The sequence below is a fragment of the Lissotriton vulgaris genome, chromosome 4_1, assembly GCF_964263255.1.
Source record: "Lissotriton vulgaris chromosome 4_1, aLisVul1.2, whole genome shotgun sequence".
Taxonomy (NCBI): Eukaryota; Metazoa; Chordata; class Amphibia; order Caudata; family Salamandridae; genus Lissotriton; species Lissotriton vulgaris.
This window is the reverse complement of record NC_141691.1, coordinates 1,987,643,307-1,987,670,515: the sequence shown is the minus strand read 5'-3', so window position 1 is coordinate 1,987,670,515 and position 27,209 is coordinate 1,987,643,307. Positions and strand designations below refer to the sequence as shown.

Here is a 27,209-nt window from a genome sequence, read left to right as displayed (position 1 = left end):
AGACCACCTCTCCTTCAGGAAGAAGCTCAAGACCTGGCTGTTCGAGCAGTAGCAGCCCCCCCCCCCCCCCCCTCCAAGCGCCTTGAGACCCTCCGGGTAAGTAGTGCGCACTATAAATGTCTTTGATTGATCTTTGATTGATTTCTGCAGGTTGTCTGAGGGGCTCTTCCTCACCTGTGGCCATGCTGTTACATGTTGTGTGACATTCCCAGTCCTTGCAGGCCTTCCTGAACATGAGAATCTTCATTGCTACCCCATTGCAAATGTTGCAACCTGCACCAGTGATCAGGGACTGCTGACTGTATTGCCCTTGCCAGAATGTGGCAGCCCCCTTTCTGTAGCACCTGTGGAAATCCCCAAGGTGATGGCCCATTATGCTGGCACCTACTTAACCTAAAAACCTGGCTAACCTCGTCTCAATCACCTTTATAGCACTTCAACTGGAATCTCACAACAAACATTAAATGCCTTTGAGGATTAGTAACTGCCTGGGTTAAATCACATTTACATTGTCACAGTCAAAGTGCACACATGATCAATGCCTGACGACAGAGAATGGAGGTATAATCACAATCACTCTGAGCTGCTCCCACCTCAATAGCCAGGGAATGCTAACCTGCACTAAGTGTTGGGTGAATCTGCACTCTTAAACCTGCATCACCACCCAATGGTAGATTTACCAGACCACCCTACATAGCCTCAAAAAGCTCAGGGAGGGGGTATTTGGGTGGTGGGGGGGAAGAGATCTACTTAACCCCTTGTGTGCTCAGGACATCCCCCGGCCGTCCTACATTACGGTGGGAGTGTGCTTAGGACGGTCGGGGGGCGTCCGAACGCCGCTGATTCCCCTGCGTGGCACAAATTCCCCGCCTGTGCGGGAGAATTAATTAGTGGGTAAAGTTCGGACGGGCCCCGGCCGTTCTCCGCACACGCCTACTGTGACGTAGGACGGCCAGGGGCCGTCATGAGCACGCAAGGGGTTACGCCCCCTAATTAAATCTCCGCACCACGGCGGAATTTGAGCCGCAGGGAAGGGGTTATTAGACCGGACAACATTTGTGGCCCAATATTGTGAAGGTAAGCAAATATTTACTAAGTATTAACTCCACCTTTATGTATCTTGATGATGCATATTTCTTCAAGATACATTGATGTGCAGTTAAGAATAATAATTACATACTTAACCATTTGTTCTTACCTTCACAATATGGTGGTAGACATTATTTTCCTAGGAGAATAATTTTATAGACCATATTCTGACGTAGAACCGGTTCTAAGAACTACACTGAGCTGCCTGGCTGTACCCAGTCTCTGGGGTCCAGAAATAATTGGCAGTGCTTAATTTGTGCCAGAGGCTGCATGTGATAGGCACAACATTTGTTTTGAGAACCAGAACTTTTGATAATCTGAGTTCTACCCTGAGCAGGCGTGAAAGGGAAAAAGAAGGAGGAAGTAAATGAGAGGATAACAGTGCGAAAGGAAGAAAGCAGAGATGAAAAAACATGCATGAGTGCGATAAGGATCCAGCAAGTGTAGGACGGTGGAAGAAAGAGGCACAAGCTACAACTGTAAATGGGTAGCTTTGGTATACAGTAATCCCAACAGTTAAAAGTCCTGGCAGTAAACTCCAAGGAAAAACAGTGTTCCTGTGTAATTATTTATTTTTTACAATTAAGCATTGGTAACAATCAATGCTTTTACAGTGAAGACCCGGTAACTTTACGTTTCCCAGGTCCTGGACAGATACACGTTTCACATTCAATGAATATCATCTGTGGTGCTCACTCCTGAAGTAAAATTACACACCACCTGATGGCACTTGGGCAACAAGGGGGCTTGCTGCTCCTCTCAACTACTACTTACCATGCTTTGAGCATCTGTGTTTTGCAAGGTAACAACATCAAGGTCCACCCCTTCATCGCCAACGCTCTTCAACAGCTGAACCACCTGCGCATGCTTGGACCACTTGCAGTCCTCGCCATTGACTGAGACAATGTAATCTCCTTCTTTCAGACCAGCCTCCTGCCAAACACAAACAGAATCTTCTTAGCAACACAGCATATAAATCAAAGAGGGGTTTTGTATGTTTGTGCTGAAAATAAGTGACTGATCAATACTGTAAATTACCAAAAGTGTGGTAGCAGATCTTCATTCAACAGTACAATCCGGCTTGTTCACACCTCTCCATCTCCCAACCTTTCCAGCAGCTCACATCAACCTGCCTACCTTAGCATAATCTGAAGAGGACATTTCTTATGCACCCAATATCCTTCGAACCCACATGACCCATGTCCTGAAAAAGATTCAACCTTTGAGAACCTCCTTCATATTTTATCTTCCGTCAGTTGATGTCAGTTTATCCACTCTTCTCTGACCCCATTAATGAGCATACCATATGTAACTTCTTGTATGCAGCTCACCAGGACTGAGAAAACCATGACAAAAAATCTCGGGTCCTTGCTCAGATTTTTGGAGGCTGAAAAGGAGTTTGACTGTGTGAGGCAGGAGTTCCTGGAAGTGATCCTGGTTAGTACAGGTTTGTGGGAGAGAATGATGTGTTGCATCCTAGCTAGTGAAAGATCTCTAAAGGTGACAGTAATGGCAAATGGGCTATGCTCACCTAGCTTTCCTCTGTATTGAGGCACCAAGCAGGTGTTCCCTTTGTTGTCTCCGCTTTTTGCACTGATGGTAGAGCCATTGGCCATCACAATCATCTCATCTAGGGATATTGGTAATCCTTTTGCAAAGGAAAGAAAATGAGTTACTTACCTAGAACTTTAGTTCTCCAGTATTGGTATCTTTCATAGATTCATATGCTGGAATCATTACCCGTCGAAGTGGGAGTTCCACGGTACAATAATAAACCCTTATGTATCCTTATCATAGGCTATCATGGTAATGAACAATCACTTTAGCCTATCTATGTCCTCTTTTTAAGCGGACCAAAAATTGAACTATAACCAATTAGGCAATAGGACCATGTAGATACTGTCAAGAGAGTCCAGATTTTCAAAGCACATGTGGGAAATAAACTCCAAGCTAAAAGGGGAGTCTCTCCGGAGAGGAGGGTGGGTCAATGTGAATCTATGAAAGATACCAATCCTGGAGAACTACAGTTACAGGGAAGTAATTTATTTTTTTCTCCAGTATTGGATCTGTTCTACATTTACATGCTGGAAGCAGAATAGCAAGCAGTTAATGTATTTGTATACTTTATAGTATCAGCACAATTAGCGGGTGGTGGGTAGAAATATACACATAACATTCCTATGCAATGTAAAATAAACATATATACATGTATCCATCTCTCTCTCTAACTTTGTATCTATATGTATATAAATTCCATTTAAGTTAACAGATGCAACCTAAAGATGAAAAATAGAGACCACTTCACTTCCTTGGGGATGTGCAAGATCATTTCTCATCTTTCATGTCCACTATTGATTTTAACCCTGCCTCAGAAACTCTTTAATAAAAAACTGTCTTGCAATTTGATATAGTATCCTGGAGGTCGTTTTAAGGTCTTCGCTCACTATATATTCACCTATCCACCTCCCAAAAATCCCGCCCTGCTGTAATCAAGCGTTCAGCACACCTAGGAGGCCTTCGGCCCCTAGGTGGGAACCTAATGATTAACCATTCCACCAACTAGGTTGGTGGGTGAGGGTTCTTTTAAAAACCTTTTTTTTTTTTTTTATTTTTTTTTAAGGGAGACCACTTTTGTGACCTATGAGATGTTGGTCGTTTGAGACCACAGTTAGCACATTCTTCTTGTTTCTGTATAGGATTTTGGGGAGACGAACGAGCCTCCTCTCGCATTCTTGGTTTAGAATAAGCCACAATAACAACCTCATCTCTCTATACATGAGAGTTTATATGAAAAGGTTAGACACAAATCTTGTAGTTCTTTACCTTGTGGGCAGCATGAAGATAGTGGATAAACTCTTAGGGGCTTATTTACAAGCCCCTCGCGCCACTGGTACGTCACTTTTATCATGGGAAAAATGTACTGTACCCTGTCTTCAGGGTGTAATCTTTTCTTTTTTCTGCTGCTCTGACATATTAGTGCCAGATTCAGAGAAATGAAATAGGAAATGTTATCTTATAAGATACAAAAAGAAGTAATATCTGAAGAAAATGAGCAGAGATGTGCGGTAGCAAACGAGGAACTCCGCATCTCTTGGGACTGTTCTATAGGGTGTTAGCCCCTGATTGGCTATAGTTCAAGTTTGTTCCTTGTATTTAAAAAAGGACATAGATAGGCTATTAAAGTGATTGTTCATTGCCACTATAGCCTATGATAATGATATATACTGCTTTATTATTGTACAGTAGAACGCCTACATCAATGACGGGTAATGATTCAAGCATGTGAATCTATGAAAGATCCAACACTGGAAAATCAGTAAGATCTGCCTAGTCACATGACATCTTGCTCTCCATGCTCGATCCAAAAGCTCCTTACAAACAACGGTTGTGGGAAGTGATCACATTCAGAGGGTGTTTGGATTTAAAATAAACACAAATTTGAGATTAGGAATATCACCACGTTTCCCTCCCATCATCAAAGTAACAGTGCATCTCCAATTTGAAGCGCTAATTAAATTGAATACTAATTAAATCAATTATTGGGGCCTAAATCTCAATGAAAACTTTGAAGGCTGGCAAGGGGGCCAACTGGAAAGGGCTTAGCAAACAAATATATAAAGACATAAGGAGATGGAAATATTTCCATGTATTTTAGTTAAGGGAAATTAACATATAAATATAGTTAATTTACCACCCGGAATTCACCTTGCAATCACTCAAAGTTTCTAAACCACTGGAAGAAGCAGGAGGTATGAAATCAAAATGATTGCAATTGACTATGAATTTTTAAGAAAATCCTGATGGCCCCAAAATATCAGGAGTCCAGATCTCCTAAAATATTACCAAGCAGATCACCTTTCTATTACCTCCGACTGAGTGGTGATGGAAACTGAGAAATGATAGGTGTTCGTGACCCAAGTAGTCTTTTGGACTTGATCCGGCTCAAGAAATCCTTGATGCCCCAAAATGATTAGTTAGCGACAGGACTGTGTTGGACGTGAGAGACCAGGATGCTGTGAGGAGATTACTAATTTTGCTCCAATCTCCTAATAATCAAATACGCTTCAACTCTGCGTTTCCTCCTGTATGGAGGCTGGCTGAGTACACTATTTGTGGAACGTTTCCATCAGGGATATATAAAGTTCCTTGAGGGGTCCAAGGCAGAGTTTGAGGTTAACAAGATGGATAGATGAATCTATTGTTAGCTTAGGCACTAAATCCGGTTTTGCCACCCAACTCAGAATATCCGAACAGGACATTAAAACCATTTGAAAAATGTATTAGGGCTTACAATGGCTCAAGGGGTTTAATCTGGCCTATTTATTAGATGTTACAAGAAAGTCCCAATACACCCACATGTGGTATCTGAGTGGGTGGAACAATGAATAAGCCTCCTTTAGAAGAATGGTTGAATCTGTGGAGTGATATCCCCATGATATCTATCATATACCGAGTAGAGAATTAACATATAACGTAATGTTTTAGTTTTATATGTTGCCCAGGCACCCAACAAAGATCTATTTTTTCTGACATGCCAAAGGGAGGAGTGTTCCATGGTTCACATATATGTTGCTAGTGATCCATTATCTAAACATCCTGGAAAGATGTTCTGGGTCATGTTACTAATGTTCTAGGTTTTCCATTTCCAGCAGACCTGGTTATACTAGTATTAGAACTTCAAGATCCCCAGCTAGAAGGTACTGTCAAATTGGAATGGTCCTTACTACCTCAGATGTTCGGTGTTCACTGCATAGTTTTAGAAAACTGTGAACCTTCTAGGATCATACACCAGTTCCATAAACTGTGGAACATGCTGGCAACAGAAAAAATTACACCTTGTAAGAAACTGGACTCTGTAAAACAATTGGGGGACCCACCGGACTCTATACAAAGTGTGCTTCTTTTTAGTACACTGTATAGAGAGCCAAGTTCCTACACACCTAATCTAGTGCCCCACCCCTATAACCTACCTTTGAAACCAGGAAAATGTGTGCTCTTTGCTGCCCGGGCTCAGGGATCTGCAGTTCTTGCAGTAGCAGATTGGGCACAAGATGGGGTTGTCAAGGACCATCTTTAAGATTATCTCTTCATTTCCAGAATTATAAGAAGATGAATAGCACATTGATTTTACCTGCTGGGTTGCCTCTACCTGTGTCTCATATTTTATTTTCTGTACAGTTCTTATTCTGTTTCTGGACATAAATAGGAAACCAAAAAAAACACATTCCTTTCAGATTTCCATTATACTATCTTTGGATATGCCAGTCTGGATGAAGGTAACTAGCAGCATCTACCCCCTCCCCCCACCCCAGCCACTTAATAGTGGAAATTAAAATAGCACAAGTTTTGACTCACATCCGCACAGCCATCAGGCACTACTCCAGCTATGAGAACTGGCGAATCCCCTCGTAGTGTAAAGCCAAAGCCATTCTCTCCACGCACGAGGTGGGCTCTTCGGGCCGGCTTCCATTTGTTTTTGGCAGAAAATACTGATAAAGGCCCCTGAAAACAAAAACCAAGAAGGAGCTTATTTCCAGTATCTACGATTATTTAACCACAATACAAAAGGAAAACCAAAGATCTTATGGGGATAGGGGGCTTGACCTCAGAGTGCACCTTAATAACAATCAATGTAACACCATTCTATTTTATAGGCAGTTTTTGATTACAAGGGCTCAGCCTGCTTAATATCACAGACTAAAAACCTAATTACAAGGGGAGATTACTTATAATATTAGTATTGTATCCTTGTACAATATTAGTAGAAAAATTACACCAAACCAGCAATGAGTGCCAAAATAACAGGCTACTGCTGAAGCAAACATACCCATTCAGTTAAAATAGCATATATTCAATACTAAGTTTCAACTTATTCGTTGAGATGTGATGTGATGTAAACAGATCCAATGACATCACGCTGTTCTAAAAGACGAAGAGGTCAGATTTAGAATTCTAATTAGGCAGTTTGATTTCACAACAGGAATTTGGAACTACTTTAAGTTCACAAAAGTAATTAATAATTGTATTTTAGTCAAAACCAGATAGGGCTGGTGTATCAAACTCTTGCATTAGCAACATCTTCAATATCCATGGCATAAAGATTTACAGGATTAACAGGCAACTATTATTAAATTTGTGAAATGCAGGTTAGACTGGTAAAATGAGCCTGATATGGCACTCTCGCCTTCCCTGTGTACTAACATATTCACAGACATTTCCAAGATCAAGCCGAACAGGATACATCACGACAGGCAGCAAATAATTTGCCTACAAAAGAAAAATATTACCCTGCAAGCATCTCATCGAAGAGTGTAGTGCTGTAGATTCAGACGCTTTGCATACTACTGCCATCTAGTGCTGGTCTATGATATTACAACTTGAGCTTCTTCAGAGAAGCTTCAACGTTGTGGGACTCCTCACTTAGCCCACAATGTGCATGGGCATGGACTTCACCCTAGATTGTTTTTTGTCAGTGGTTGAAAGGTAAAAGTGGAGAGTAGAGTAAGATGATGTGCCCTGTGCAATGAAAGTCGGTAAATAATGTGTAATTAAAAAAACGTGCTATTACTCTTGGCTTTTGGGGAGGATTGTGGGTGCATGTGAATCTACAGCACTACAAGCTATGAACCAATGCTTATAGGCTTAGTAACATTTTCTGTTCCTTTCATGTGTGTCTGTAGACACCCCCCCCCCCCCCCGCTTTTCATCATTTGCAAAAAAAGCTGCCTCCCAGCGGTGGTAAGCGGGCAGATGATGCAGATGTTTGAAACAAGGTCATTAACAGTCTGGCCAACCATAGCTTATTGACTAACTAGTATATCCATATATTAATGCTTTGCTTAAGTGTGTGGTGTTGACCAGGCAGCTGCTTTGTAGGTGTCCGCTAATGGGATGTTACTTTAAAAAGCCATATGGCTCTTTTTACTGTAGAGTGGATGCAGGAAGTACATGCTTAGCCTTGGCTTAGCAAGTTTTATGCATTTTACACTGCATCTTCTGAAGCCTTTCATAGAAATAGGGTGTCCCTAGTAGGGTTTAGCAAAATCAACAAAAAATTGGTTAGTCTAGCTGAAAGACCTCGGGCCCAATTTAGATCTCGGCAGAAGAGTTATGCTAATGGTTATATAGGATATAATGGGATTTATATTTCGGCAGACTGGATATCAGTCACCGTTGTGAAGCAGTAACTCAACCGCAGAGATCTAAATCAGGCCCTTAGTCCTGTCAATATAATACATGAGTGCATGTTTAACATCTGAGGTGTGTAATGCTCTTTAGGCTACGAATCCAGGAGGTGGAAAGAATACAGACAGCTCAATAATCTGGTTAATGAGAAAGTGACAGATTACCTATGGTAAGACCTCCAGATTGGTTCTAATGAGTACCCGTCCTTGTGTACCTGGAAGAAAGGGTCTTGAACAGTTGGAGCTTGTAACTTACAGATACACCTAAGTGAAGGTGTAGAAAAGTCTGCCCTGATCAGAAGTTCTCGTTGTGGCTCACTGGTTAGAGGCGGCAGACCCGAGAGCAGAGGACGGCCCGGGACCAGGGTTCGATTCCCGGCGCGGCAGGTTTCTGGACCAGGGTCAGCGGACTCGATAATTCTCTCGCCTCGGTGCCCACTCTGATCAGCGATCACACTCGGCAACTCTGGGCATTAGCTTGCCTCATCTTCACTAACGGCCCCCCAGACCGCCGGGGATGCCTGGTCTCAACCTGGAGATACCCATTAAGGGACCATCTCTCAGGGAAGCCAGGAAGGGTTTCGCGGCGGTCGAAGCGCCAGGACGCCTACGGGTAGCAGTGCGCTATATAAATGCCAACACATTTACATATTTCCAAGAATATTGAGTAACAGGGTTGACTGGCCCAAGTTGGGGTAAAAAGGATGAGGGGCAAGGAGATCTGAAGTTTCCTCACGACATATGCAATGAGTGAGAAAGTCAGAAAAGAGTATGCAAATAACCCTGATCAGTTCATTCATAGTGCACTGCCATTGGAAAAAAGGTGGTGTCAAGGCACAAGCACATTGTGGACTACGTGAGAGGCACAAAACATTTCGTGACTCGAAGTTCTTTGAAGAAAAACAAGTTGCAATTACCAGATCACTAGAAAATTGCAGGAGTATGCAAAGCATGTGTATATAAAGCGACACATGCTGCGAACATACTCTTCACCAGAGTGCTGGAAGTGCAAATCTGACAAAAGTATCCCTGTTCATTTACTTATGGTAGTCATGACTACAAACTTTGGGCTGGTTAGAGTCAGAGGGTTGCACATGTTAATGTACCAAAAGATAAACTTACAGTTTTTTTCAATCAACAGAAGATAGGTAATCTTCCACAAAAGACCAAACTCTGTTTGAAAAACAAATCAGTCTGTTGTACTACAAAGAGCCGAATCCTAACAAAATGGAAGTCAAAAAGAAACCTAAAGCGGAGAAATGTACAATCTAGCCATAATGGAGGACTGCATGCTTAGTTTAGGGCACCAAGAGGATTTTTTTTACACCTAATTAGTCAATATTTCTTAAATTAAATGGTGCCAAATGTATTTTGTTTCTTATTTCTCGCACTCATAAGCTCTAGAAATATTTAGCCTTGGAATTTATATATAGCACAAAGACCAATGTGTTTAGTATCTGCTTTATGTATAGATTGCTGTTTGCGTTTGTTGTGATGAGTTTGCCGGTCAGCAGATTCATTTGGATGTAGGGTATGAGATAGTAAACATTTACACTTATAAGTGATTAAGAATACAATTTTATGACCAGAATTTTGATTCATTGAGTACGACAATGAAGAACTCTAAAATGCATTTTTTAATAATCCGAAAGCAAAACTTTTCCAAGCTGCATCCTTGTATAGAGAAGTCCTATGCTCGGCCTGTCACAATTTGGGAGTCTGTGACTTTGAGAAGTCATCAATCTACTTTGCATGGGAAGGGACTTGAACTGGGTTCATCAGATGCCTTCTGGAGACTCTGTGACAAACGTGCCTTCACGTTTCTTCCACTGCTGGCTAAAAAAAAAAAATCTGAAAAAATCACAGTTCTAAAAAAACATAAAAACATCGGTATATAGCCAGGCAATATAGGTGCCGCCTGCGTTTTGGTCTTGAAGTTATCACGAGTCACTTTAAAACCGAAACTCCTACTAGGAACTACAACTTGCAAGGTTCAAGACCAACGCTAGATGGCAGACCGCACAGCATGCGGTTTGCAGCCTGCTTATGATTCGATGTTTCCTAATTTCCATCCGTTTTAAACATTACTATTCGGGAGCCAGTGAGCGCCACAGCACAGCTTGTCCATGGGTGCAGAGTAACTGGCCACCGCGCTACTTCCAGCATCTTCTCCACTGTCTTTCTGCGTGAATGAATTGAAGCGGTTTATAAAGCGCACAGCTAAGAGGTCAATGCACTTCATACTTACCAGTCTGTGGAAAATGTCTGTCACTTTCACTTTAGAAACATTGGGAGTTTGTATTTCAGGCTTCTGGTGAGTTTTCGCTACATACAAACAAAACAAAAAATAGATTTAGTTTTTTGCTCATATTCCAAGATCTTGACATTTGCTGGTCTGTAGCCAGATCCACAACGCATTTGCGGTCAAAGAGCGGAGGCTGATAAAAAGCTGTGCAAAACCCGACCAAGAGACTGACTGACAAGATTCAAACCACAATGCACCAGCATGCCAGACTCAGTCAGTTCACAGACTAAACTTCACTTACATAAACTGAAATCCAAATGCGGAGGCCAAGGGAGAAGGAACTCTGATAAAACCGATGGCGGAGGATCTTGGTTCCGTTTCCATCCCAGTCACAAAGGTGACAAATCTGGGGGTTACCTTTGATAACCATCGGCCATTAGACAAACAGGTGAGCACCATTACCTCCAGCGCCTTTTTTAAACTAAATGTTCTGAGATAGATCTTACCTTTTATTCCTTTGGAGCTGAGGAAACTAGTAGTAACTGCCCTCACCTTCCCTAAAATAGACTACTATAATGGTCTACATATTAATTCACAGAAACGGCTCCTTAAACTCCAAATCTTGCGGAACTTGGCAGCGCGTCTATTGTTCGGAAAACCTAGACAAAGTTCAGTGGCTAAGGCTTTAGTGGAGCTTGACTGGCTGCCAGTTGAGAAGAGGATAGACTTCAAGGCGCCTTGTATCGCTTTAAGGCCTTACATGGCGAAGGCCCAGACTACTTTAAAAATAAACTGGTCAGATACATTACCGTTAGGCCACTCCGATCCTCCTCAGCAGCCAACCTTAAAGTGCCCAAGTTCAGAAGAACGTGTGGGGGGAGAGGGTAGAAACTTTGTGCATGGCACAACCAAACAGTGGAATGCCTTAACCTCCTCTTAAAAACCAGTTCATCCCGGTCAGTTTTTAGGAGGAATCTCAAAAAATGGCTTTTTATTGCATAGCTCCATAAGGATTAGTTATTTACCTGTAATCCTAGTTCTCATCCAGGGGTATACTCATCAAAGTCATAATCTATGAATAATATCCGCCTATGTGCGGGATCCCGGAGCATATAGAAAATACATATAAATATATATGTGAAAAAATATATTTGCAGCCATTTCCCAACTGGCAAATCTGCTGCAAAATTACATAAATTAGCATACACACAGTAGTACTCTCCCAACCCCTAAGGAAGAAAGAGAGAGCAGTAAACATTTGTATACAACAATGCTTTATTTCCATAGGAAAAACCTGTAATTGCAGGCATTTGCCAGTAGGCTGCAGTAGAGTATAAAGAAACAAAGAAAACTGACACCTTGCCTTTAAGGCATTAGAGTAGGGGTACCGTGCCTTTAAGATCTGAAGGCGACCCCCCTGCTCCCATGGTGCACCACAGGTGGCTGTTGGGTCAGTTCTTTTTGGAGGTGCATAACACCTAAGTAGATCCACAGTAAACATCTCATAACATTATGAACATGCTCGTCCGCGGAGGTGGGCGGGAGCTTATGACTTTGATGACTATACCCCTGGATGAGAACTAGGATTACAGGCAAGTAACTAATCCTTCTCATCCAGGGGATACTCATCAATAGTTATAATCTATGAATAGATTAGCAAACTCAAACCCAAAGTCTCGCGGACGAGCAAAAATGTATACATAGAGACATTGAAAAAATTGTACATTTCACATACAACTTATGCAAATAAATTCCTCAAGGAGGCCTGTCCCACTTGGGCATCGGCCTGTGTATCTGAGTCTAGGCAATAATGGCGGGTAAAGGTATGCACAGACATCTATGTCTTGCATCTTTCAGAGATTGGTACATTACGAAGGAGAGCAGTAGTAGAAGCTTTCCCTCTTGCAGAATGCGCATGAGGTCTACCCTGTAAAGCCTTGTTAGCTAGTTAATAAGACAGAGCTATACAGGAGACTATCCAGCGAGAGATAGATCTTTTTAAAGCTGATAGACCAGTATTAGTGGTTCCATAATTAACAAAAATCCGGTCAGACTTCGTGGTTCCATGATTAACAAAAAGCCGGTCAGACTTCCTAAGTGGAAAGGTTTTAGCCAGGTAAAACTTCAGAACCCTCTGGAGGTCTAGAGAGTGTAAAGACCTCTCCGGGGGAGTGGTAGGTTGAGGAAAAAAAGTAGGTAGGGTGATAGACTGGTTGATATGGAAGTCTGAGACTACCTTAGGCAGAAAACCTGGGTGTGTCCTCAGTACCACCCTGTTGGCGTGAAACACTGTGTACGGTTCCTTACAACACTGGGCCTGGATTTCGCTAACCCTACGGGCGGAGGTAATTGCCACTAAAAAGGCAGCTTTCCAGGTCAAGTGCTGCAAAGAAGCCTTATGTATAGGCTCGAAAGGAGCACCCATCAGCTTAGTAAGTACGATGTTAAGCTCCCCGGGAGGAGAGGGGGACCTCACTGGTGGAAACACTTTTAAGCCCCTCTAAGAAATCTTTAACCACAGACATAAGGAAGGATGATGTCTGCGTAGGTGACTTCCTATAGGTTGTGATCGCAGCTAAGTGAACCCTGATGGAGAGGTATTTGAGGCCTGACTTTGCTAAATGCAACAGATAGGGTAGAATCACCTGCTCCTGACCGTGGATAGGGTCAAGGGAGTTGTCAAGACACCATATGAAAAACCTCTTCCACTTGTAAGCATAAGACATCCTAATGGATGGTCTCTTGGCTTCTTTTAGAATGTTCATGCAGTCTGCTGGGAGGTCTAAGTGTCCATACTGTATGACCTCAGGAGATCCTTCCCCTGGTCCTTGGTTAACAAGTCTGGACGGCAAGGGAGTCGCCGGTGCGGGACTTTCGACAGCTGGATTAGATCTGGGTACCAGAACTGGCGTGGCAACTCCGGCGCTATCAGGATCATCCTGGTGTTGGCACTGTAGAATTTCTGAATCACCGCTGGGATCAGAGGTAGGGGAGGAAAGGCGTACAGCAATGTCTGCGACCAGCTGATCAAAAGTGCGTTCCCCCGTGAGCCCTGTTGGGGGAACCTGGACGCGAAGACAGGGCATTTTGCATTTGCGGCGTCTGCGAACAAGTCTATATCTGGTACCCCCCATAGTTGAAAGACCTCCTGCGCAACTTGTTCGTTGAGCACCAAATCGTGCGCTTCTATGAAGTCTCTGCTTAGGCTTGGACATTTGGTATTCCTGGAAAATGAACTGCCACGATGGATAGATCTCTTGCCAGGAGCCAGCGCCAGAAGGCTTGCGCTTCCAGGGATAGTAATCTTGACCTGGTGCCTCCCTGCTTGTTCAGATAGAACATGGTTGTCGTGTTGTCCGTCTGAACTTGGATGTAGTTGGTGCGCAGAGACGGGTAAAGAGATTTGAGCGCCAGATGAATGGCTCGAAGCTCAAGGAAGTTTATGTGGTAGCCTCGCTCCACTTCGGACCAGAGGCTTTGAACCTGAAGCTGGTCCATATGAGCACCCCAGCCTTGAAGAGAGGCATCCGTGATCACTGACTGCGATGGAGGAGGGCGATGGAATGGAACTCCCCGGAGAAAGATTTATCCACCATTTGATTGCGTCCTTGGCACCTTGTGGAAGAGAGAGACAGTCCTCCCAGTGACCTGACCTCTGAGACCATTGGTCCTCGAGAGCCTGCTGCAGAGGCCTCATGTGAAGGCGTGCATTGGACACGATGTAGATGCACAAGGCCATCGATCCCAGGAGAGAGGACACTTTTCTGGCTGTGGGACTGATTGTCCAGTAGAAGATGACACTTCGTTCAAGCAAGCGTGTGTCCTTCGGAGGAGAGATTGTCATCTATGCATCTGGAGTCCAGGGAATTGCCCAGGTAATGAATCCGTTGGGAAGGATTGAGTACTGATTTCTTGAAGTTGACCTGCAACCCCAATAAGCTCATCAGGTTGAGACAGAACCACAGATGGTCTTGAAGCAGAGCCGGAGTGGAGCTTTTCAGCAGCCAATCGTCTAGTTAAGGATAGACGAAGATCTTCCGCCTGCTGAGAAAAGCAGCCACCACCGCCATGCACTTTGAGAATGTCCGTGGCGCGGATTTGAGGCCAAACGAAAGCACTCGATACTGGTAGTGCTGGCGCCCGATCTGAAACCTGAGAAACTTTCGGTGCCTCACTGAGACAGGTATGTGAAAGTAAGCGCCCTACATCTCGATGGCACACATCCAGTCCCGCTGATGGAGATGGGGAAATATCTGATGCAGGGCTAGCATGCAGAATTTTTCTTTGCGGATGAATCTGTTTAGTAGTCGTAGGTCTAGAATGGGCCTGTGTTCTTTGACTGCTCCTCTTTTTTGGACAAGAAAATAGCGGGAGTAGACTCCTTGAGTCCTCTGCATGGAAGGAACCTCCTCTATAGCCTTCTTCTTGAGGAGGGCAGAGACTTTGTCCTGCAGCAGCTGACTGTGGAAATAGGGAAGTAGCTTTACTTGAGGAGAAACGTGCGGAGGAGGGGACTTGAACCTCAGCAAGTAACCATGCTGCACAATATTCAGCACCCATCTGTCCTTTGTTATGGATCTCCACTCTTCCAGATGATGAGAAACACTCCCTCCCACCGGAGTGGGGAACAGTTGAGGAGGAAGCAACAGCTCAGGGCTTGGGAGGCTGTTTGGAGGCAGACTGCTGCTTGTTATTGTTGCCTCTGCCAGGGCGTCTCTGCTGAAATTGGGTTTTCTGTTGAGTTTGGGAAGACTTTTGAGGGGTTTGAACCCTCTGCTGGTAAGGACGCTTATCACCCTGATGAAAGCGCTTTTTAAATTCCTTATGCTTTTCAAAACCCGCAGCCTACACAGTGTCCATTTCGGATTTCATTTTGGTCATTTCATCGTCAGCGTGTGGGCCAAAGAGAGAAGAACCATTAAAGGGGAGGTTCAAGATTTTCTTTTGGGCATCAGGTTTGAGGCCCGTGAGGCGGAGCCACGCCGAACGTCGTGAACAGATGCCATGGGAGTAGCCATGGGCCGCGAGGTCAGAGGCATCTGCCGCGGCACTAATTACCTGGTTGGCTACGAGCCCTCCCTCCTGTAGGATTTCGACAAAATCCTGTTGGTCTTCTTTCGGAAGCTTCTCTGTGAAGCGAGTAAGAGAGTCCCAGAGGGACCTATCGTACCTCCCAAGTAGAGCAGAAGCACTGACCACCTTCATATATGAAGCAGAGGTGCTACATACCTTCCTGCCAAACAAATCCATTAGTTTGCTGTCCTTCTCTGGGGGTACCGAAGATGAGGTAGAGGCTGAATGAGACTTCATGGCAGCCGCCACGATAACTGAATCAGCCGGAGGGTCCGATCTTAGGAACAAGGGGTCCTCTGCGGGCACCTTGTACTTCTTGGCAAGCCTTGATGGAACTGAACCTACCACTGCAGGCGTTAGGAAGGTAGCCATTGCCGGTTCAAGGAAGCTCGGCACCAGAGGCAGCAGAGGTCTAGGCGCTGTCCGGTGATGAAGTGTGTCGAAAATTATAGAAGTAAGGACCACAGGAGTATATAGAGAGATGTTCAGCTTCTTTGCTCCCCAGCGCATCTGTGAAGGTTGTGATGTCATGAATAGGTGAGACTCTTGACGGAGGAGTGGAGGAGAAGGTCGGAGAATAGTCCCGGACCGTAGACCTCGTGGAAGAGGACCAAGTTGGAGATCAAGTGCGTCCTCTGTGATGAGACCTGTCTCGATGGCTATGCCGACCCCTGGATCTAGACCGATGTCTAGGCGGAGATCTTGGTCTGGGGGAAGGTCTTGGCTTGGCAGGTGTTCTGGGCCGCATATGAGAGCGTGATCTGGTAGGAGATCTTGGTCTGGGTGAAGGACGAGGCCTCCGTGGAGGAGACTTAGTCGGCCTGACCGGAGTGCTTGTTCTCGGAGCAGACGGAGAGAACGTGCAGGAGTAATCCGAGCCCGGACTACTGCGACTGCCAGAAACAGCTCTCTGAGGACAGTGAGATGACACACTGCGTGATCTGTCCGCAGATCTGGGGGGACGCTTCTGGAGAGATCTCCACGATGTTCAAGTGAGGAGATGAAGACCGATCCCCTGATGACCTGGAGCCAGGAGACTCCACAATACTGTGTCCTGTTCCCTCGACGGCGAAAGCTTCGACGTCGAAGACGTTTGTGTGACCAATGGCGTAGAACGAGGCCTTGATGTTCTTGACATCGATCGTCCACGCCTCGGCGATCTCGACTGAGACCTTCGGCGTCGAGACGGTGACCTCGACGTCTATCTTCCTCGACGTCGAGTAGAAGGCGAACCTCCATGGCGTCCTGTCGATGACGACCTTCGATGTCGTGTCGACGGCGAATCCTTTGACGTCACCTAGGTGTCGACCTCCTTGATGTCGAATGGTAGGATCTCGACGACCCTCTCGACGGCTGTACGCTAGCCGGCGGCAATCTGGAAGCCGTCATAACTCTCGACGCTGACCCTCTCGAGGGCGGCGGAGAGTGTCTCGACATCGACGGAAGCCTCAACGTCGACGGAGACTTGGACACATCAGCAGCCACAGACTTTGAGCCCGAAGTGTGGTGTCTGGACGTCGACTTACTTGGCTGCGACGGAGACATTCGACATCGCAATGGTGATCCAGAAGAGCGTCTGGGCCTCTTCGACAGCGACTTCAAAGTCGACGGAGATCTTCTTCCTTCCTTCCTTTTTCTGGAGGCAGGAGATGCGGAACGTCACCGTTTTTGAGCATGCTTGCTTGAAGAAGACGTTCTGGGGCCTTCATGGCCCACCTGATGAAGAACTGACCCAACTGCCACCTGTGGTGCACCATGGGAGCAGGGGTTCGCCTTCCGGTCTTAAAGGCACGGTACCCCTACTCTAATGCCTTAAAGGCAAGGTGTCATTTTTCTTTGTTTCTTTATACTCTACTGCAGCCTACTGGCAAATGCCTGCAATTACAGGTTTTTCCTATGGCAATAAAGCATTGTTGTATGCAAATGTTTACTGCTCTCTCGCTCATCTTTAGGGGTTGGGAGAGTACTACTGTGTGTATGCTAATTTATGTAATTTTGCGGCAGATTTGCCAGTTGGGAAATGGCTGCAAATATATGTTTTCACATATATATATACATATATATTTATATGTATTTTCTATATGCTCCGGGATCCCGCACACAGGTGGGGATTATTCATAGATTATGACTATTGATGAGTATCCCCTGTATGAGAACTAGGTGTCCTAATCTCCCTTCGGCTGTGCTACCAGCACCAAGTCTCGCTAGGCCCTGGGCAATCGAGCGCTATATCAAACATATTTTCAATTCATTTCATACGGACGTTCCACTTAATAAATAACATTTCAATGACGCTCCTGCTAGAGCAGCAAAACTACATGTTACAGCACGTGGGCTCCTCAAGAAGAGGGGCAGCATGTCTGAGGCCGGCTTACAGCAGAGTGTCTTGAAACTGCCTCACTTGCTGTGGCCTCCTGAGCAATGTTTAGTGGGAGAGGTGGTGGCACGTGCACGCCAGCCAGTGTCGCCATCTCCCTCCTAATGCAAATTCTTCAGCAAAGAAATGATGTCCGACATTCGTGTTACCAGACATTCCAACCTCCGTGTCCCTCATCCATTTTCAGGAAGGTGAGCTGGTATGTGTGTTGGACCCAGAACACATTCAAGGAGGCACACCCAAGAGAGTGGAGAAACCCTTCAGTAAGACAGGATTCCAGCATCTTCATCAATGTGTTGTGAGCAGGTCAACAACTGTTTTGCTAATACTTAATGCTGGATTTCTGCACAGCTGAGTAAAACTCTGGATTTGATTACTTGACTCTTAGAAGCCGAAAAAAAGTTGTCCAGAGTTTTATTCCCAGGGGAGGAGGGGATACTGCTCTGGGTGGTTCTGAGTGGCCAGGCTTTGCTGCACCTTGTTAGTGGGTGGAGGAGCACAGTCTTTCATTTAGATGGCTACGGTAATTTCCAGAAGCCTGCACAGAGAAATTTGTCCTTAATGACAAATAGTAGGTTGTTCCACATAGATCTATAGATATTAACATGAATGAAACACATTTCGGTCAGCCTTTGAGAAGCCACGGACTTCAAAACCAGTGGATTCCTAGTCATGTACACAGGGAGTTCTTTGCAGAAAGCGCATCAATCCTATTAAAACTAAAATAATAGAAACTCAATAAATTAACTCCCTACAGGCTTTGCTTTTTGTAGGATTAAACCAATTTGCGCTACGTTCGACCCTTATCCAGCAAGTCACAGATTGATGGGCCTCCTACTATTCTGATGACAAGGAAAGGCTACAAATGAGCTGCTTTTCCAGTGTAGAGACAACATTTAAATATTGCAGTTTCTTCGTTAATGAATTATATTATTTTATACCTTCTAAATTGACCAAAAAAAGGCTGCCACAAACAGTTCTTGCCCTGTTTTAGTCCAGTTTAAACATAATTATTCCCTCATCTGGATAAAACTCATTGGCAAATACTTACGATGGATGTCCGGGGCATCCCCGGTTTCAAAGAAGTCTTCCTCGTCATCTATGTCCGAGTACTTGCTGAGTGAGCGCTTGTGGGCCGAGGACAGCACCTCCTGCAGAATGTCCATCTTCCTCAGGATCTTGCAGAGGCCATGGATCCTCATGGCCTCCTCGTGCCTCATGATGGCTCGCTTGAGGTGAGCTTTTCCTGCACGAGAAGGTATCTTTAAGAGCCTGGGTTGTGTATCAGCCAGAGCTATGTCAAACCCAAAGCAGCTCCACACCCCACCCTCAAACATAGGCCAGATTGGAAACCCAAAACAGCCCGGGGAAATTTGGTCAGATCAGCCTACGTATGGTGCGCAGTGAGCCGGACCACTACAAAGAGGGTTTTGTGAGGGGTGGGGTCCTCCCCTCTCCATGAAAATGTGGGCATAATGGCAAAAATGGGGCATTCTACAACACATTTTTCATTATACATTCAATGTTATTCATTTTTAAAGCATAGTAAATGGTGAACTTCTAGAGCACCAGGCACCCAGTCATCCTCACATCTTCCGGAGAACACAAAAAATATGATGTGAAGCATGAAACATGAATTTCAAAAGAACATAAGTGCACACATTCACTGTTAAGCACAGCCAAGAAATTGAAGAAAAATGAAAGACCATTTCAAGGGATGTTAGCTTCCTCCACCCCAATAAGCAGCACAGCAGGGCCGGCATAAGCGCTGGTGCTGCCCGGTGCGACAATATTTTTGGGCACCCCCCAATCACCTCCTACTCCACATATTCCCTCACCATCACTCATCAATAGTGCCCATCATCTCTCCATAGTGGATAGGGTTGGTTTACTAATGATAATTTATTTGTACCCAAACAAAGCCATTTTAGCAACATTAGGATAATGAAAGACTGGGGAAAACATAACGTTCTAAGCTGTATCATACAGTTTGCATGCAGCTCTGATGGCAGTTCAGAGCTCACTGTGCTATACTACGATTGTAGCTTATGAACAGCAAGTAACAAAAGGATCAGTATAACCCACTAAGCTATTCACATAACATACAGTTCTGTGATCAGCTTGGTACATGATGTTTGCAGCAGGCATGTTTATGCTCTGTGTACATTAGATGAGACAAACGTGGCACTAGACAAATCTCAGATCCCTCTCCAGCAGGAATAGTATTCACCAGAGTTGTCTTGACATTTTTATTGTTGCCTGAACACTGCTGGATAGAAGGAACTCTGTAGTAAGTGCTTTTAAACCCATAACAATTTGCAAACAAAGTGCCTCCCAGCTCAGAGATAAAGCCGCCCTCAGTAACGAAATGGGCCCCCATGCCTTCCAGCCTCCCAGGGAAACGCCTGATGCCTGGTACAGCCAGTCCGGCCACTCTCACAGTTTGCCACAATATGGACCCAACCTGAGGTAAACCACATTTGCTGAGCAATAAAACACAAAGGTCCTGCCATGTCCTTTAACTATGGAAAACAGTTTTCCCATAACAAACAATGCTTTTTCTTGGTAAGGCTGATCTTTCCCCCTTCTCTGTGCCATAGGGCCTATGTACTGTTCCAATGCCTGAGTAAACAAAGCGACTAATCAAAGACTTGGTGATTGGTTTTACCTGGCTATTGCTGTGCTTCCCAAATTTTTCAGAACCAAGACCCACTTTTTAGAATGGCAAACATTTGCTACTCACCTACCTTTAATGACCATGAGGCAAGCAATTTTTTAATGTAACTACAGCATCGTGTGGCAGCGCAGTGTCATTTACAAACAAAACTTTTTCCTTTGAAATTGCCACTACATTTCCACAGACCTACAGTTTGAGTAAAAGAACTATATTGCACGCAAATGATAATGTATGGAAAATTCAGTCAATATTTTTCATTTTTGCATCACCAAGTTGTGTCTAGGATTTTGATCCTATTAAAATTGTTGTTTCCACTACACTTCAGAATTGCAAAAGAATGTGCTTTATTTTTGCTTTCCTAAGTTCTGAACGTGTACAGTTAATTTACAGGTATTTACATGTTTTGTATGCTGCAAAAAAGGACATCCTACAGTCTTTCCTTTCATACTCTCCACCCCAGCAAGAGTCTTCCATAATTCACTTTCCTTTTCTTTCTCTGACTGCAAGTGAGAGGAGTTTGTAAACACCAATTCAAGTGTTAAAAAATATAAGCAGCGGGGGCGTGGCCAAGAGCGTCAAGATGGCGGTCACACTCAGAGTGTGCTCCGGAACCCCGCTCAACTCCAGCCCAGCTGCATGAAGCCAGATTGCTCCCTAAACATCCCAGAGAGTCTCTGCACGACCCCCAGGGGCATCCTATGCTACAGGGACACCCGAGGACCAAGGTGGCCGATTTGTTGGAGCGGAGAAATCCAGACAAGATGGCAGGCCCAGAAGGCGGTGAGCCCAGACACTGGAGAGACCGAGTCTGGCTGTTTGAGCGGATGTGCGGTGTTCCTACGTATGCTGCAGTGGGACCTGGACTAGACCTTTGTGCCGAGGAGGTCGATTAAACAGAGGTTTGTAGGAGAGACAGCCGTAGACCGAGGTGAGACAGTGCCGGGTGGTGGCCCCCATCATTGAGGAGTGGCGCGTCTGAGCAGCACCAGGCCTTGACGGCAACAAGAGGCCTGAAATGCGGAGTGTCCATCGGGATATTGCAGAGAACAGATTGAGCCAACCGGAACCGAACTGTATTCGGCAGAGCCTGCCCCATGCAATGGTGGTCCTCCGTGGAGAGCGTGGGGATGCAGAGTGCCCGTTTCGGTGGGCTCGGGCTAAGGATCCAAACTCTATGACCCAGCGCCCAGAGCCTGGCCGCTCCGCCATCGCCGCGTTGGCAGATGAGGAGTAGAGGGAGACGGTTGAAGAAGACCGTTTGCCTGAGCTGGCTGCAGGAGATCGACCAGAAGTGGTGCGGTTGTCCACCAGACAGCAGACCCCCCTTCATTCAGCATTGTGGTCCGGTGACTGCCTGGGATCGGGGGCCTGCCCAGGATCGGGGGGAGGTGGTGCAAGTGGAAACTCAAAGACAAGGACGGGGTACTATGGGGCGGTTTATGACCCCAGTTCGTCAGGAGAGTAAGTGGGTGCAGGAGAGGCGGCAAGTGCAGAACCGGGGTGACACAGAGAGGGGAAATCGCTGGGGCTCCGGACATCAATGGCACTCTGCCTTCCTTGCCCATCCCATCTGAGGGACATCTGAGGTAAACCCCCACCCTGGATTTGCAGAGGCATGCCGGGGCTATTCAGAGGCATGCCGGGGCTGAACTAGATACAGTGGAGCCGCCCAGAGACAGTGGTCCTCCAAAGAGAGTGTGAGGGCGCGAAGTGCCCATCGTGGTTGGCTGTGGGTTCGGGTTCCACACTATGCGACCTGGAGCTTGGAGCCTAGAACCTGGCCGCTCTCATCGGCACCAAGTTGGCAGGTGAGGAGTAAAGGGGGTGGGGGGAGAATCACATTCATCTGGGCCAGCTGCTGGGGTTGGACCTTAATTCTGGAGATGTGGCGCAGCCATCAACCCGAGAGAGGACCCCCTCCCCTGCGCAATGGTCAGACAACTGCGTGAGGCCGGGGGCCTTCCCATGAGACGGGAGGGGCAAACAGAGAAATGAAGACAAGGCCTGGATACCCAAAGGTGGCACATGACCCCACCTCGACCTCTCTGATCACCAAGAGAGAGGGCCGATCTGCAAGAGATTTGAGGCCTCTGTCCCAATGGGAGGAGAGGCCACTAGTGCAGCAAGCGCGAGGCCGGGATACACAACGGGGAGCACCCTCTCTGGCGGCACTCCGGACATCAACGGCACCGCATCTGAGACTCTGCCCTTCCTGCCCACCCTATCCAAGAGCAACAGAGAGGTCGAGCTAGGCGCCTGGTGAACCAAGAAGACCCAGAGGGGGAAAAGGACCTTAGGCCCTCATAGGAGCTGTCCGGTCCATCATACCCTCCCTAACACTTGCTGCAGATCAGTGTGGTTCATACGCGTATTGGTGAGGGTACAAAGGGAGCGCGACCAGGGAGGCTTGAAGATTCTCGGAGCCGGTCCCCACTGAGACCCACGCAAGGAAGAGACCTGCAGGCCCACGAAGAACCAAAGTGATGCAGGGGTGAGCCAGGGGTGGCGTGGTCAGAGGCTAGTGAGAGCCATCCAGTGTGAAACCTTGCCCCTCCCTGGCCCAACTATGCTTCTCTTCACGGAGGCGCCTTGAGACCGTAGCGGGTGAGTAGCGCGCTCTACAAATTCTTGATTGATTGATTGAGGTGAGTGGCAAACAGATAGTAGACAAGCATAGGTAAAGACAGGCGGTTAAAGCCACCTCCCTCCCGGACCCGAACAGAGCAATACACAACAAGTGATGTCGGCACTGGCTCTGCCGTCACGACAGGGCCTCCAGTACCGGAGGGCGATTTGGCCACCATTCTTCAAGCGATCCATGCTTCCCAAGACTCAGAGGAAACCAAGATTGGGGAAGTGCGGGTAGATGTAGCCCTTTTTCAGCTAGATGTCCGTAATGCTACTGCTAGGATCTCAGAAGCGGAATCCTATTGATCCTCCGTTGAGGATGAGGTTTCTGCAATGAAGCATCAAGTTTCAAAGCATCTATCTCACACGACTGAGATGCACCGGCACAAGACGCTGAAAACCGGTCCCACCGGAAAAACATTCATCTGGTGGGGTTCCCGGAGGGCTCAGAACCCACTCAGGTGTCAGCCTTCATTGAAACATGGATAAAATTGTGGATGCCGGCAGTTCGTGGTGGAGAGGGTACATCGTGCTCTTGCACCTGAACTGCTTCCAGGGGCTCCTCACAGGCCCATTGTAGCGTGCATCCTGAACTTCAAGGAAAGAGACGCTATTCTCCAGGAAGCACGCTCGCAATCCAATCTCTCTTATCAAGGATCCAAGGTTATGGTGTTCCCAGACTAAACTAGGGAGATTAATGCTCAACGGAGATCTTATATGGAAGTTAAACAGAAGTTGCGAGCCCTCAATCTCTCATATAGACTCCTATTCCAAGCCTGCCTCAGAGTTATCTACAACAACAAGAGTCATTTCTTCGACTCCCTGAAGGCGGTGTGGGCGTGGGCCACTGAGGATCGCCCCTTGGCTAAGAACAAGGCAATATCCTCCTCTCCAGCACAAATGCCCTCAAAGATTGCAGAAGAACAACCAGTGAAAACACAGTGGAGAAGCACCAGGTCCTGGCGGCAGAAACACACACTAAGAAGGTAGTCCTCCTCACCAGAAGGAACCTTGAGAGGCGCTTCATGCTCTCATCTAGCGGCAGGAACATGCTCCTCGTAGCAGGAGCGTTTCCCGAGCAGAGAGACATCCCACTCCAGAATATAGACGCCGGTGATGGAGAAGATTGGAGACTCAGACCTGTCTCGTAGTCCAGTAACCTGAATAAGGGTCCCGAAAGCTACAGGTGTGGAGTCACACTGACCACAACAACCACAGACACTTATGGCTGATTATAAATCCTAGTAAGTGCCACCACCTTGTCCCTTTTCCCAATGTGCATGTCCGCACTAGTTCTGGTTTATACTGTTCGGGCGAAAAATCCTTCCAGACCTCACATACATCCCCTTCAAAGACAACACCCATGGCGACACCCAACCTTGACCTGGAGCCCATGCATATCCTCTACTGGAATGTCAATGGTCTTCTAGACAAGGTGAAACGTACAGCAGTTCTGAAGTTCTCACCCGCTCCACACCGTCGGTCCTTATGCTACAAGAAACCCATCTATTAGGCAACCACTGCCCATTTCTAGGCCGCCAAGGATTTGACAAGCTATATCACAATGGCTTCAAGCGGGGTTCCCGAGGAGTAGCAATCCTGTTCCGCAGCTCCTTTCCCTTTGTGGTGGCACGAGAAACCCACAACCCTCAGGGACGGTTCCTAGCTGTTACTGGGTCACTAGGGGGTTGTATAATTAACCTGATCTCGGCCTACGTACCCCCTGCAACTCTGGCGTCCTCCCTCCGTGGTCTGGCCACCTTGCTAATCTCCCACCTCCACGGACTGACGGTGCTCGCCTGAGATTTGAACGCAGTCATGAATCCAGAATGGAACACCACCGGCGCCTCCTCCCCACACAGGAGCTTGAATGCCAAGAAACTCAAGGATCGGTCACACAGTTGGGCTTATAGCATGTATGGAGAGTTTGGAACCCTTGTCTGACAATTTACACACATCTCGGCTGCCCATCACACAAGTGCACAAATTGACCATCTGTTCATGCCCGCCCTGGGCGGTCGCTTGATTGCAAGGATGCACACACTTGTTCAGGGAAGCTCGGACCATATGCCCCTGGAGCTTGCGGGACCTGCGGGTGTGTTGCGCCCCATGTGGTGGTTTAACGCCTGACTCCTGCAGCAAAAAGAGTATAAAAAAAGCAATTTGGGAAGGAATTGGAAAGGTACATCCAAACCAATAAAGGGTCGGTCACTTCCCTGGGCATGTTACGGGTGGTTGGCAAGGCGACAGTGAGAGGCTTTGCCAAGGATATGTTAAATAGACATACCAATCCTGAGATGACCGCCTCTTCGAAATTGAGGCCAAGACAATTCAACTGGAGCAGGAGTCTGAGGTGGACTCCGAAGGCACAACACTCCATCAGCTGTCCCTAGAATGGGAAGAAATTGAAATTTGTAATGTCACCCTTGACGCGGGCAGGTACATTTTGAGGTTCTCTAATGCCCTTGTGTACGGTTGGAGTGACAAGCATGGCAAGCTGCTTTACTGGCTCACATCTCGCCCTTTAGCCAACCGAGTAATCCCTGAAATATTAGATGCTGATGGCAACATCCAGCATACCTCAGGAGTGATCACAAAGACATTACTCCAAACCGCTGGACATGAAGGCAGTTACGGGCTTATCCTTCTTAAGGGATGGGCCGCTCCCATGGCTGCCTGAGAGGGAGAGACAAATGCTTGACCAGCCGCTCTCTGGGGATGAGATAAATCAGGCCTTAACAGCATTAGCCAAAGGCAATACCCCTGGACCGGACGCATACCCTGCGGAATATTACTTGACGCTCAGAGAGACCATCGTGCCACATCTTAAGGCACTATACACGGAAGCAATAGAAGTAGGGACCTTCCCAGGAGATAGACGCGGCTACAATCGTAGTCATCAGCAAATCTGAGCCTCCCTCAAAACCTATGCTCAGACTATCGTCTGATATCTTTGATTAATACCGAAGTCAAATTATTTGCCACGATCATTGCCATTTGTCTTAAAAGAGTTGTCACGACCCTCAAATACCCCGGTCAGTGTGGATTCATACCCCGCCGAAGCACGAGACACTGCCTGCATGTGGCGCTGGCCCACCCTCATCTCCTATCACCGTATCAGGCCATACTGCTGGTCGATTTTGAAAAGGCCTTTGACACAGTGGACTGGAGGTATCTGGATGACATGTTAATCTGAGCAGGATTTGGTCCCTACTTTGGTGGACTAGTAAAGGTACTCTACTCCAACCTGTCAGCTTGTGTATTCGTAAACGGAGTCCTATTGGATGAATTCTACATCGGTAGGGGGACTAGACCGTGCTGCCCCTTCTCCACCCTGCTCTTTGCTCTCGCTATAGAGCCACTGGACAGTCACATCAGGTGCGATGACCAAATCCAAGGGTGGCAATGGAATGAGTCCCATGAGGAGCGTATAGCCCTCTACGCAGATGATGTGCTCCTATTCATGATTCAGAAAAGGGGGTGGTGATGAACAGAGTGTCTGAATTAAGCAGACCACTCTTACCCAGTCCAAAGATCAGGGCTTGATCCATCACCGTTATTTATCTCACTGCCCCATCCCAGCTCAGAACCTGGCTATATGCAAATCAGTCTGTCCCTGGCACAGTGCATCATGGGAACAGGGCAGACTAAACTACCAAGCCAATTCTTCACCAGAAAGGAGACAAGCTACCGGGGACCGGTTTCTGGCATTTCAGCCGTCTTCGGCCCGGCTTGCTTGAATCCTGATGGAGCAGTGAGAAAGGGACTCATGTCTGAGTATACCCTGCCACACCTATAGTGGCCAAAAACGATTCAGAAAAGGGGGTGGTGATGAACAGAGTGTCTGAATTAAGCAGACCACTCTTACCCAGTCCAAAGATCAGGGCTTGATCCATCACCGTTATTTATCTCACTGCCCCATCCCAGCTCAGAACC

The 27,209-nt window shown here is 46.5% G+C and overlaps 1 protein-coding gene and 1 pseudogene across 1 annotated transcript in view; both read right to left on the bottom strand.

Moving 5' to 3' along the window:
• RHPN1 (rhophilin Rho GTPase binding protein 1) overlaps positions 1-27,209 on the bottom strand; it is a 362,986-nt gene that overhangs the window by 10,302 nt on the left and 325,475 nt on the right. Inside the window, exons 11-14 of the mRNA XM_086966302.1 lie at positions 19,020-19,214; positions 10,522-10,598; positions 6,445-6,591; positions 1,864-2,022 (exon numbers count right to left, since the gene is read on the bottom strand). Coding sequence (XP_086822428.1) covers positions 1,864-2,022; positions 6,445-6,591; positions 10,522-10,598; positions 19,020-19,214 — 578 coding nt within the window. The remainder of the gene's footprint in view (positions 1-1,863; positions 2,023-6,444; positions 6,592-10,521; positions 10,599-19,019; positions 19,215-27,209) is intronic.
• LOC147724793 (uncharacterized) lies at positions 15,169-18,062 on the bottom strand (annotated as a pseudogene).